We start from the raw sequence: 13345 nt of genomic DNA, 5'->3' as shown, positions 1-13345 counted from the left end.
TCTGAAAGCCGTGTTTAAAAATGCAGGTTGACTTTTTTTTTCCCCAAACTCATTTTTTACAAGGGATTTGTGTACTTCTTACCTACAGGGTCCTTCTTTGCCTTGAACACCAGTGTGCTTGTGGAAGTAAACACAGAACAGAATGGCCCCAGATCATGGAAGTGTTTAGTGAGGATATTAGCATAAATGAGTACCCGCACATTTTAATAGGTTCAGATAGAGTTTAGGTTTCCACCTTTTGCCTTCAACCTTTAACAGATGTGGAGGAAGACTTTTATTTTGAGATTTCCTAGGCACCTGGTGCTTGGCTAGTTCTTGTGTGGAGACCCTGGAGCAGGGCTAAGGGAAGGGTAATGGTTGAGAGGAAGTCAGTGAGTTTCCCTGTCACAATTAGAAGAGAAAGCAGAACTGTGCTTCCTGGATACTGCACTCGTTTTGAAAAAATAAATTAGCATCATGATTACTGACCGGTGTTTAACCTTAAGATCCTGTCAGGTAAAGGAATTTGTTTCTTTAGGTACTTGTCTCACCTCATTTTTACATTGACTTTTACGTCATTGGTATTTTACCCAAGTCCTCCAAGTCCAAGTACCCATGTAGTAAGAAGTCCAATAAGTTGTTTGGAGAAAACATGTTTTAAGCAGCAGTTAATTAAATGAAACCAGGAAAGAACCACTCTCCTCTATGCCTTTCTCTGAACAAGGCAAGTCTGGAGGGCTTGTGAGGACAAGGGGAAGTGAACTGGCTCTCTGTGCGTTAAACTTTGGAGAGGAACAGGACCTCGCACTACCCCAGGTAAGGTTAGACCATCGACCATTGGGGAAGTCTGTAGGAAGTTCTCAATAGTGAAAACACGGGTTCTTCGGAAAGTCAGAATTCACTTCTGAACACGATGTTCAGAAGCTCTTGTTGGTTGGTCCTCAGAACATTCTGATGCTTTCTTATAGCGCTCTTAAGTTAATAGTCCGTACTAGCATTTGGTTTCAGCTTCCTGACCTTGAGGCCCAGGAGTTAATGATTGCTCAGAGTGGACCCTAGAGAAAGCCAGAGGTTATCTCTGTTGCTGACAATATAGATTTACTGTTGTGAACAAATCCACACAGAAGAAAGGATCTGGTCTACCAGTTAAGACAATACAACCCAAAGGCAAATGCTTGCATTTCCAATAAAGAAATTCTCTTCCACCTCAGGCAGATGTGTTAGCCATAAAACCCACACATGGTCAGCATCTGGAGCTAATGAGTGTTAACAGCTAATGAGAACTGGCTGTAGTGAAAGCCATTGTAGGCAGAAGGTTCAGAATAGAATTCCTGGTAGGGAAGAAGTGGATTTCAGAATAAGCATTTAGGGGAGGAAATTCCTCTGCAGGTATTAGTCATAATTAACAGAGCCTGTGAGGCCGCAGTTGGTCTGAGGCTAGTTCAGCCTTAGTGGGTGCCTGAAAGCTGTGACTGGAGCCATGACGATGAACCCTGGCAACCCTAAAGTGTCTGTTAACCCCTGTAACTTGTCTAGGCCTTCAAGCAGTAGAAATGAGGAAGCAGGTTTAAAAGGAAAAAAAAAAAAGGCAAGGACCTTCTGACTGAAGTAAAGGTAACTAGAGGTATGTGAGAAAATAAAACTAAACACAAGGTTAAAATGAAACAGTACAGGCAGGGGGCAGTGTCTTATCCTGGCGTCTAGTCCAGCATTTACAAATATAATTGGTGGCTGAGGGCACGTAACTCACTAAGAAGTATGTGGGAACTCCAAGAGCAAGTGACAAAAATTTCAGTCACAGTTGCTGTGGAAGTGTCATCTGGAGGTCAGGCAGGCTGGCGCTCCAGGGAACGAGGCAGGGCTAACCCACCAGCAATGGAGAGCAGCACGGAGCCTGAGCCCAAGCCTTCAAGAAACTAAGCAAAAGTTGGCTCAATTTAGCAGACACTCCTAATCAGATCAAAGAACCACCACAGTGCAAGTATAAAACAATCTAGGAGTTGGCTGTGCACTCAGTTCTGGACCATTTGGTTTTGAAGATACCAGTCCGGGGAGGGGAGAAGGGCTGGTACCGGGGCCAGGCCTTTTCTGCGTTCACAGATGTTCGTGGTCAATCTGAGTCTACTCACATTGAGGTTAGCCTCAATGGTCAATAGATAATTGAGGTCAGCCTCTACTGCTTCTGCTCCCTGTCAGACAGCATTTCCAAGGCTGACCCTGGAGCCTTGGGAGTCTCACAATCAGGGGTCACAAGTTCAAATGGCCAGAGGGATTAGGCAAACAGTGCAAATGTGTCAACAGGCCACATGGGGACAGTGAACTGCGGAGCATGTGACCATCTGAGTAAGGCCATCCCTGCTCAGCAGCAGCTGATAGGTTGCCTCAAGGGTTCTCAGGCCCAGCATTACCTAATTGAATTTTTATATCTATTCCTGACTTTTGGTAGCAAAGCAAAGCAAACAGCTGCAGGCCACATCTGGCTCACAGGCCTCCCAATTCGACACTCTGATCTGGAGGCTGGACAACAGGAGGAAAACTCAAGTCCCTCAACACCCCCGGCCACACTTTCCAGTCCCTGGGAAAAGAAAGGTCTTGTGAACCCGTCTGGAGTACAGGCCTAGGAACAGCGGCAGTTGGTGACATTCCTCCTTCCTACTCTGCAGAAGAAGAGACAGCAGAGAAAACCAGAAGGAGGCGTTTCTAGTGCAAGCAGGCATGGCCTTTGAAGAGCTCCAGACAAGAGTCAAAGAGATCACTCAGGTGGCTCAAGAAGGGAAAAGGATTTATTAGCCCATTTCCAGGACAGGGACCCGGGGCCAGTGGCTGGGCTGTGTTCTCACATTCAGAGGGAAGAAAAGGCAGCAGTGAAACCCGCCTGACTGCCTCCACTCATTCTGATTCACACAGCTCTGTGCTCACAGAATCGTCTCCTCCTGCAAGGAGGACACAGGGCGCAGGATGCCAACCTAGGAGGGTGTGAACAGCCTGGCTTTACTCTTGGCCTTTACAGGCAGACCTTGGGCTGGGGATCCAGGGCATCGGTCATTCTTCACAAGGAGCAAATCTGGGTCTGAAAGGAACGAGCCATGGGGGGTCTTGCAGGTCTGCTGCACCAACCCCACAGCACGGGCTGCTCCCACTCCTTGATGTTTCCAGGTGATTTTAACTTTATTTATAAACAAGATGAAAATCCAAGCAGCATTAATTTAGGAGAACAAAAAAGGTTTAAAAAAAATACAGAGGGGCAGGAGAAGGAGTTGGTGAGCATCCAAGAGGAAGAGGAGGAAGTAGGCAGAACCAGTATCTCACTGGCTGCCGAATGTACTTCTGCGTCTCTGTGCCTGGGAGCCCCTTTCTTCCTGCTCCTTGACTGGCGGCCAGACAGCAGAGGGGACGCTGTAGGGACTTTCGGACAAGCCCTGGAGCCCTGTCTGGCCGCCGACATGGGGAGTGCATGAATTTACCCCAATCAACTTCCCACCTTCACCGTCACCAGCGTGAAGAAGCTTTTAACCCTCCTGTCCAAAGTCCTCTGAGAATTTCTTCACTTTCAGGAGGTCATCTGCATTCACGGTGGGCCGAGTGGTGGCCAAAGACCGGAGCATGTCCGACTGCAAAGACAAGAGCGTGTGGCTGAGGAGTAGCCGGGCTCCAGGCCCTCAGCCTCCCAGCGTCGCAGACCCATGCAGTCTGGGGTAGGAAGAGGCCGGCCTTCGAGGTCAGCCCCAGCCCCAGCCCCAGAACTCCCTGTGGCTGCCTGGCTTCTGCTCAAATGCTTCCTGTCAGGGATGCTCTTCCCTCCTGAGGCAGCTCATGTCACCTCCAGATGGGTCTACTTCCGGTCTGAGGGAACCTAAGATCCCATCATCTCTTACCTCCTGTGAGGAGCTCTTTCTAACTGTACGCCCACCACACCAGCCACAAAGCCGGACAGCTGCCACGGAGAATGGGCAAGACTAGGATAAGGGGAGGTTAAGACTAGCCAGGTGAGAGGCTGCCTGTGCAACTCCACCCAATCACGTGGCACTGACATTCATTTGCTGGTTCCTTCTGTGTGCAGAACAAGCCAGCCCCATGGAATAAGTCAGTCACATCACCTGGCCTTTACTCTTTTGCTGAAGAAAATAAAATTCTAATATTATGGCCTCCATCCTGGGCCCTCAACTGAGTCTAACAGCAGGAGCTCTAGCTACTCAGAACCCCAAAGGCCATTCTCTGTTTAGGAGGAGCCACCACAGCCTAGCACAGGAAAGGAGAGAACCTTATTTTTATTTTTGGAGACAAGCCCCCAATTTTCCGGGCTGTGCAGTCCTCCCTGCCAGATGGCCACTTACCATGCAAACCACAGGCTCTAAGAGTTTGTCACTAGGAACATCCATCCAAGTCATCTCCATGGCCCCTGGGTCCCCTGGTGAGCATGGCGTCAGGAGGTCATTGATCATAATGCTAGGGTTGGTGCGGGAAGGGCCACAGACCTGAAACCAAACAGGAATTTGATTGGCTGAAGGGGTGGGCTGCCCCTTGGTTTTGGAGGAAAGGGCAGGACACGTCAGATTTCTGGGTCTTGAAGAGAAGGTAATGGCAGGATATGAATGAATGCCTGGGTTTCTAGGTCATTGTCTGAGGAGGGATGGGCTCCTTCAAAACTCTCAGACTGAGTAGTCAAAGGAGCTTGCAGTCTGATTTCAAAAGTTCAAGATCAGCATGCTATTCCAGCCACTGTCCTCCAGAATTTCACTTTGTGGCCCCAAATATCCTGGTATCTTCTTCTTCCTAATTAACTCAAGTTTCACCATGAGTGCAGCGACATCAAAAATGTTTTTCCAACTGAAATCTCCATTGGCAACATTCCCCCAAATATTCGAAGGTTCCTTCCCTCACCTTCTTCAATTCTTGACTCGAATGTCACCCAGTGTGGCCTATCCTTTAAGAGTGCAACCTGCCCTTCCCCCTCCAAACCTCGGAAATGCCAGACCGCCCTTCCCTGCTCTCTTGCCCCTCACCGCCCTCTGAGAAACGGGTCTGTTTTGGTTGTTGCTTGACTCTTCGACTAGAAAGGAGGCTGCTGGAAGGCAGAGATTTCTGTCTGCTGTGGTCGGTTACCCATGTCTCCCCAGCATCTAGAATGAGACCAGGCACACAGCAGGGCCCTCGGCAGACACTTAACAGATCTGCTGCATGGAGTTCCTCCTTATGGTGTGTGGCTTTGTACCCACAACTTTTTAAACACAGAGTCAGGCCCACCACACACACTAGCACAGTGCTGACAGTGAGGGTGGCGGAGGTGGCTGCCATGGTGCCCTGACCTCTAGGTTCACACAATCTGAGATGGTCACTCTCAAGCAAGAACTGCAGGGGAGGCGACAGCAGATACAACCCTGACCCCTGGAAATAAAGGGTTCACTCCGCACTTGCCCTTGGTTCTCCAAGAGACCCAAGGTGTGTCAGCTGGCAAAAGAAGCTGATATCCCTTTTCTTGTGACACTTTCTAAGCAATTCCTTGCTGGCTCACTCACCTTTTTGAAGTGTGTTGCTGACTGTACTTTTCTAACAGGCTGCATGAGGGAGTCCCTCACGATGATGCTGATGTCTGCACCTGAGTAGCCTTCTGTCTTCCGAGCCAGCTCATGGATATTGGCGTCTGTGAGGTTATGGGGGGTGCTACCCAGGTGCAAGCGGAACATCTGGGCACGGGCAGCCTCCTCTGGCAATGGGATGTAAATCCGCTTTTCAAACCTAGAGAGCCAAGCACACGGCTGGACTTGAGAGCAGATGGAGGAGGAATCAATGCAGGGGCACAGCGGGGCCCTCCAGAGCCGGCTTCATTTGGGGCAGTGCTCATCATGCAGACACAGAGAAGCCTCCGGAAAAATGGGGTCAGGCTGCATCCCCGGCTGCCGGCGGCACGTTGACCATGGCCAGAGAAAGAGCTCAGCCCCTGGCTCCTACTGGGGAAGACTCACCTCCTTCTAATGGCCGAATCCAACACCCACGGGATGTTTGTGGCACCAAGAACCAGAGTCCCATCGTTGTTATTCCCCACCCCTACAGACAAAGGGAAACACAGACGCTGACTCAGTACACCTGCAAGGATACTCAGCACACCTGCAAGTCAAAACCTGCGTGAAAGAGCCTCGGGGACTCTGTGCTCAACTGAAGCCATCCCTGTGCCACATGCTGCAGGGGGGCGCTATCTAGCTGCCCTGGAGCAAAGAGCCCCGATGTCCTGCCTGCCTCAGAAGGGGCACGGCATGGGGGGGGGCGAGGGCAGGGGGACAATGCTGCAGGGACCTCTCCACAATGAAAGCCTGAGGAGATGAGCTTAGAACTGCTTCTGGAACCAGGAAGGAAACCCAGGAAGAGCACGCACCCTGCATCTGGACCAAGAACTCTGTTTTGATCCTTCGGGCAGCCTCACTCTCATTTTCATTGCGGGATCCGCAGAGGGAATCCACCTCATCGATGAAGATTATGGAAGGCTTGTGCTGCCTGGCCAGCTCAAACAGGTTCTTGACTAGCCTGTGAAGGTGAAAAATGGGGCTGGCACCTGGACAGCCACACACAGGCCCAGCCAGAGTCCCAGTCACCACTTCTGTCACCCTTCCCACTGGGAGGTTGAGACTCTAGTCATGCCTGTATGTCAGAAAACACAGCGGTAACAAGTCCTCTGGCAGCTCTGCACCGAGAGGAAGCGCAAGCCTGATGTCAGCTTCAGTCCTGGTGGCCCCCTCCACTAGCTCTGGATTTAAGACAAGCCACTTCCCTCCCTCTCAGCCTCAGTTTCATCGTCTGCACAACAGGAGTCGGTGTGGGGAGTTGGTTAACTCCGAAGTCCCCAGCAGAGGACGCTCACCCGATACCCAGTTACGGGGAGTGCCCTTTTCTTCTCTTCACAAAGACTCATCTCTCCCAAGTTCCCTTCCAATTTCAGCTGTCCTAGTCAGGACAGCACCCCACCCATAAGCTAGCAAGATACCCCTCTGCTGGCCACTGCTGCCTAACATCCGATGGCAGCTCCTCTCGGAGGTGACCCCACAGGCAGGGAGTCTGGGCCACCTGCAACTGCAGAGGATGGCCGCAGAGCAGGGCCTGGGGGCTGACTTACTTCTCACTCTCCCCCAACCACTTGGACATCAAGTCTGAGGAGGACACAGAGAAGAAGGTGGAGTTGTTGGCCTCTGTTGCCACCGCTTTGGCCAGGTAGGATTTCCCTGTGCCAGGGGGTCCGAAGAGCAGTATCCCTCGCCAGGGGGTACGCTTGCCTGCAGGAAAGAATGAAGTTAGCTTCCTTCTGATGGGGGGAGGGGAACAGAAAAAGCAGAGGGGCCTTAGTTACTGTAAATGCAGTCGGAAATGAGAAGTTCTATAACACACTGATTCTAAAAGCAAAGGAGCAAAGGGAATTAAATTACCTGCTAAGAGCCTGGTCTTAGCCCTGGCTCATGACCCACGTGACTTTGCAAAGTGACAGTGGCTGGCACTGGTTCCTGACCCTGCCCACCCACTGGGACAGTCAAGTCAAAGTTCTAGTCATAAAGGTGTTTCTGACACCAAGAGAAGTCAAGGATTATATGACCGAAATGGGCACGTCCTGGGGCCTTTCCCAATGGGAGCCCCGAGAAGGCCAGGCCTCATCCACTAAGGGCAAAAGGAGCTGAGTCGCCGCCTGCTCCTGAACACCTTCCAAGTGGGAGCCTTGAGCTTGCTGCCTCAGAAGCCTTTTTACAAGTTTTTACATCTGGGCCTACGGTGGCTCAACCCTTACCTGTGAACAAGTGTGGGAATTTAATTGGCAATATGACAGCTTCTTTGAGGGCCTCCTTGGCCCCCTCCAGCCCGGCCACATCATTCCACCGAATGTTGGGCTTCTCCATCACGACGGCACCTGCAGAGGGAGGCAGAGCCTTCAACCCAGAGCCCCCGCCCCACCCGCCCCCAGCATAACAGTGGGCCTCGAGCCTCTTACCCATCAGTTGTTCTTGCAATTTCTTTTTCTCTGGATTATCCCCTTCACTGTCACTATCGCTGCTGGGAAAGGAGACAGAAGATGATAGGCTGGAGCAAGAGGAGGCTGGTAAGGAGGCTCTCAGAGCGAGGCCAGGCTCTGGCTGCCAGCACGGTGGTAAAGGGATGCTTTCCCTGCTCAACAATGGGGACGGACCCACAAACAGTTACCCCGAGGACATTCGGAGCCTACACGAATCCTCTAGGAAACTCTCATAACCCATCCTCGTTGCTTCATTAAGGGTATAAGAACAGAGACATGTGCCCTTTCTAGAGCCTGGTGAGGGGCATGTGCTTTGGCTGGACTTCAAGAGCAGCCAGGTAAGGCAATTGGAGCTCTCACTGGCCTCTCATATGGACTCAAAACCAGACAGCAAGTGGTTCTGACTTGGAGAAGAGGTCAGTCTTCTTGGGTCTACAGGGGAGCACCTGGAAAAGAAACACAGTCGCTGTCGTTCCCCCTCCCCCAGCCTAGACCAATCCTTATCCGGATATAAGTGACTTGCCATCCTCAGAACTCCTACAGCCCTCCTGGAGATGCTCAGCTTCCTGTCTCTTCCGTGGTGGGTCTCTCACTCCAGGGAATTCTTTACACCCAGGGGCAGAGCCTCTCATCTCTGGTGATGCAGCTGACACAACACCCACCTCTCTCTACTCCTTGGCCATCCTGCCTGGGATCCTCCCCTTACCTCCAGGACACCACTGGCATTTGTGCTCAGATAACTGGAATCTCCACAGTGGGCAAACCACAGACACGAGGAGAGAAAAGTACAGAGGGAACACTGGCTCTGGAGTCAGAAACACAGGCCCTGGTGTGGGTACAGACTCTACCAAGTTCCAGCTCTGCAACCTTGGCAATCTCTGAACCTCTGAGTCTGTTGCTTCTTAAGTCAAAGAGGGCACCTGACAGCAACTGCAGCTTGACATTATTTAACCCTGACTGCGCACCAAGCTCTAGTCTCAGGGCCTCACCCCATCATCTCATCTGCTCCTTAGAGCAACACTAGGAGTGAAGTCCCATTGTCTTCTTCCTCCTACCGATAAGGAGCCTGGAGGCACAGGGGTCGGGGTGGGGGAGGTCATGGCCCTTGTAAAAAGGCCACACGACTAGAAAGTAGCAGAGCCACTTTCTGGGTTATACCCAGAGGGTCTGGCTGCAGAGTCCAAGGCTAGTAACTGCCACGCTGGCTGCCCAGCCCAGATCCAATGAGACAGTGTACACAGACGTATTCTGAAAGTGCTTGATGCAAGCAGCTATAGGCTGCTCTGAGTAGAATTCCCCAAAAGAGGTGCTGTGGAAGTCCAAGGCAGCATTAGCACCAAAAATGGGGGCACCACGGAACAGGGCACACCCTTGTGGGGGCTCTGGTCCTGGTAGATCCTGCACTCCTCCACACTCACCCCTTGCTCTCACTCTGATTCTCCTTGACTGGCTTCTTGCTGTGTTTCTCCTTGTTCCGTAAATAATCCTTCAGCTTCTCTGCCCGGTCTAGGTACTGCATGCACTTGGCTCGAATGCTCTCCTTGGCCTTGTCACTGTGTGCCTCATCTGCAAAAGGAGAACCAAGAGAGGCCCTGTGAGTCCACAGGGGCCCACTCTCCTCTCACAGGGGCTCAGTGGCTGGGGAGGACCCACGCGCAACTCACATTTGATAGCGTGTAGGAAATACTCCACGGCATGCTGGTAGAGTCGGAGCGCCTCCTCGTAATTCTTGGCTTTATCCTCTTCTGTGGCTTTGGTCACCAGATCAATGGCTTTCTGAAAAGGCCAAGTGAATAGCTCAGTGCTTCCCAAGGGATCCCAAAAGCCTTTAGGGTACCGGGCAGGAGGAATACACTGATGAGAGATATTGCCAAGCCCGGGAATTAGTCAGTCGCAGACCATTATGTCGGCCTACTTTTCCAACATCAACGGGAAAGGCCTTAAAAGGATGTTTTAAAAGACAGCCATCTCTCTTCACAAGGCACTCAATGCAGTGAAAGCGGCCTCCTCCTCAGCTGTCACTCTGGCTTTCAGCAAGTGGAAGCCTGATGAAACAGCTCAGGTTATGGTTCACAGGGAAGGTTCAGTTTCTATTCCGTACCTCAAGGGAAAGAGAAATGGACCCTGACTCAGAGCCTGGAACAAGAGAAACACCAGCAGAACCAACTGATTCCTGTGTTGTTCAGCAGGGAGGCGAGAAAAAGCACTTGACCTCGAGGGCCAGAGAAGAGCCAGCCAGTGAGAAAGTCTTTCATCCACCTGAATTTTACGAGATGGACTTAAAGGGATCTGTGGGCCCAACCTGCTTATCTAGGCTGAAGGGAGATGGTTTCATCAAGTTGATACCTAGACACATGGGTCAATACACCAGCACCCCCAGTATTAAAAGTGCTGGCTTACCCCACAGGCACATATGTGCTGCAAATTGAGGGGAACAGCCCTCTGGAACCTTCTAAGAACTCTGTGAGAGTGTCTTTGTGCATCTCATAAATCCTCTAGCCTGTGCTCTAGACTGAACTTGAAGCATGCTGGATCTTTCAGGCAGCTGCCCCACACTTACACATCCCATTTCAAAAACCACAGCTTCGCCAACCCAGGAAGCATTCCCAGAATTAGCATCCTCAAGCTGATACGGTACTAGACACCAGGCGGGCCGATCCCACTGCTATACACACAGTTCCGTCCACAGCAAACAATAAACCTCCTGAACAGCTCTTGGCAGGGCCCAGGCATTTGTGTGCCATTCCCCATCTCAAAGCAAGAAGTCTCAGAAAGAACACAGATAGCCCTACAAAACTAACATGAGTAGGCCAGGCTAAGTTGATGCTAACTCACCAGGTTGAAGAGATGAGGAAAGGTGAGAGTGCAGGCTCCTATTTTCAAGCTTCAGCTCCCTCTACTACCTACAAATAGAGAATGGCTAGGAGCCCTAAACTTTCCAAATGGATTAGCTTCAACACAGGCTTCACTCGTCTGCTCTCTCCCCCATGAGAGCCCTTCAGATAACACATGAAAGGGGTGTCCCTGTTCCTGGTGGTTTTCTTCTCCAGAACAAATACCCCCAGTTCCTTGGACTTCTTCGCTCTACACAGCTTCTTGCTTAGGTTTGTCCTTTTGAAAGATGGGGACAGAACAATACTCCAGGTATGTGGCAGAGCAGGCCCATCTCTTCCTGGCTTCTTGATACATTAATGAATGCACTTAACATTTTTCTGCCACCCACATACAGTTTTTCAGGTGCAAGAGGCCTCAGGTGCCATTTGGAGAGGGACAGCTTTGCATAACAGGAGAGTAAGGTGACAAAACTGCCAGCCCTGCTGCACCTATAGTAACACGTATTGCAAAAGATGAGGATGAAAGAAAAGGGCTGTGAAAATGTACTAACAAGAGGAGCTGGCAAACTTTCTGTAAATGACCAGATAGCAAATATTTTAGACTTTGCTGGCCATACAATCTCTGTAGCAACAACTCCTCCCTGCCTTGGTAGCTCCAAAGCAGCCACAGACAATACATAAACAAGTGAGCAGGGATGTGTTCCAATAAAACTTTATTTATAGACATTGAAATTTGAATTTCATGATTTTCACGTATCCTTTCAGCCTTTTAAAAATGTGAAAGCCTACAACATGTTACATGAAAGAAGCCAGTCATAAAGGACTTCATATTGTATAATTTCCATTTATATAAAATGCCCAGAATAGGCAAATCCATGGGCATAGGAAATAGATTAGTGGTTGCCAGGGGCTGGGAGAGATAGAGGAGTTGGGGGGGGTGGGTGACAGCTACAGGGTACAGGTTTCTTTTGGGGTGAGTGATTGTGGTGATGGCTGCAAAATACTGTGAATATACTAAAAGCATTGAATGGCACACTTTAAATGGGTAAATTGTATGTTGTATGAGTTATATCTTAATAAAAATGTTTATAAAAATATGTAAAAAAATACACTCTTAGCTCACAGGCCATACAAAAACTAGGCAGATGGGACCTGCAGGTGGAAGTTTCCCCACTGTTCCTGCTTTTTCCTCCACCCAAAGCAGCCATCTCTCCTCCACCTCCAGGAATCTGAATGGTTACCCACCCTTTTATGACCCCTCCGAATACCACTTCTTCCAGGAAGTCCTGTCTAACTCTCGCAAGCTCTGTATCTGTCATCACTTAACTGAGCACTTACTATGTAGCTGACACCATGTTAAGAATGTTTTACCGGAACTAATCTAGAGTCACTGTTACAAAAACCCTACTCCAGACACCAGGATCATGTAACCAGCCCAAGGTCACATACTAGTGTGGGTGGCAGAGTCGACATTCAAACCCTGGTCGGAGGCCTGCCCATGTTTATGTTTTCCGGCCAAGCAGGACTGGCAGCAACTGGGTGGGTCAGTCACGCATCCAGGTGGCGCCACCCCAGCACCACCCTGCACAATCTAGGCAATGAATGAAGGGTCGTTGGCCGAAAAGAGGAAATCGGAGAGCAGGGAAGAAGCAGGGGCTTGCTGGAAGGGAGGCAGGAGGGGCAGGGACAGTGAGCAGCCGGACTACCGGCCCGAACGTCCCAGGCGGCGCCTATGAGGCCCGGGTGAGGCTCAGCCCCACGGCGGCCTCGGGGCTGTCAGCTGCACATAGCGGCCTCGGGGCTCGGCCAGGCCAGGAGGGCCGGGCGTTCGGGACCGGAGGTGGCCCTCGGTTCCGAGGGCGTGAACACAGAAACCGGCGCAGGTAGCTACGGGGCGGCGGGGCTCTGAGAAGGCCCCGCGCCCGCCCAGGTTGCCGGCGCGCAGGCCCCGCCGCGCCTCCTGCGGCCTCCGCAAGCCGGCCGGGCCGCGCCGAGGTACCTGGAGGGTTGACGTTGTCATTTCATCTCCTGGGTCCGCCTCACACCCCGCGGCGCTGCTTGCGGGCTCGGTCCGGCCACGGAGAGCCGAGGTACTGCGTCCGGCGCGGGGAAGGGCGGCTGCTGGCAGCCGGAGCGGCGTCCGAGAACGAGAGAGGAACGCGGCCCAGAGCGGTCGGGACCGAGCAGAGCGGCTGCCCCCAGCGGTCACAGCCAGCACTGCAGGCACCGCTGTCTGCGGCCCAAGCTAGGACACGGCGGGGGCGTGTCGGGGGTGGACGTGGGCGTGGCCCTGAGTTCCTGAAGGGTTGGGTGGGCCCTGGGGGCGGAAAGGGGACGAGGGGGCGGGGCCAGAGGCAGGGCTGGGTAGAACCTCAAGTCCCAGACCCCACTTTGAATGAAACAGCGCCTGTAGGGCAGCTTTCCTGGCACTGTAAACGTTAGTTCCCCGAGCTCGGTGTTCCTGATGTTTAATGGGTATACTAATAATCAGTAGCTACCTTTTCTGGCTTTTGAGGGTAATGAGTGAGCTAGCTAATGCAAACAC

At 51.6% G+C, this 13345-nt stretch overlaps 1 protein-coding gene across 4 annotated transcripts; it reads right to left on the bottom strand.

Moving 5' to 3' along the window:
* Positions 1-43: 43 nt before the first annotated feature.
* Positions 44-12969, bottom strand: VPS4A (vacuolar protein sorting 4 homolog A). 4 transcript variants are annotated; one of them, XM_036012089.1, is made up of 12 exons: positions 12800-12949; positions 9631-9742; positions 9385-9532; positions 7946-8007; positions 7745-7864; positions 7085-7241; positions 6350-6498; positions 5943-6024; positions 5496-5715; positions 4314-4454; positions 3461-3590; positions 44-339 (listed from the first exon to the last, which is right to left on the bottom strand). In XM_036012089.1, the coding sequence occupies exons 1-11, from the start codon at positions 12818-12820 to the stop codon at positions 3489-3491; spliced, it is 1314 nt and encodes a 437-aa protein (XP_035867982.1). In that variant the 5' UTR covers positions 12821-12949; the 3' UTR covers positions 44-339; positions 3461-3488. The 4 variants fall into 4 exon arrangements, with proteins under 4 accessions (XP_035867982.1, XP_028357501.1, XP_028357502.1 ...); XM_028501700.2 differs by lacking the exon at positions 44-339 and having other exon boundaries at positions 2745-3590; positions 12800-12969; XM_028501701.2 differs by lacking the exon at positions 44-339 and having other exon boundaries at positions 2745-3590; positions 7946-8004; positions 12800-12965.
* Between the last annotated feature and the right edge of the window lie 376 nt (positions 12970-13345).

Source organism: Phyllostomus discolor, chromosome 12 (assembly GCF_004126475.2).
Source record: "Phyllostomus discolor isolate MPI-MPIP mPhyDis1 chromosome 12, mPhyDis1.pri.v3, whole genome shotgun sequence".
NCBI lineage: Eukaryota > Metazoa > Chordata > Mammalia > Chiroptera > Phyllostomidae > Phyllostomus > Phyllostomus discolor.
Note: the sequence above shows the minus strand (reverse complement) of the source record. Positions and strands in the feature narration are given on the sequence as shown.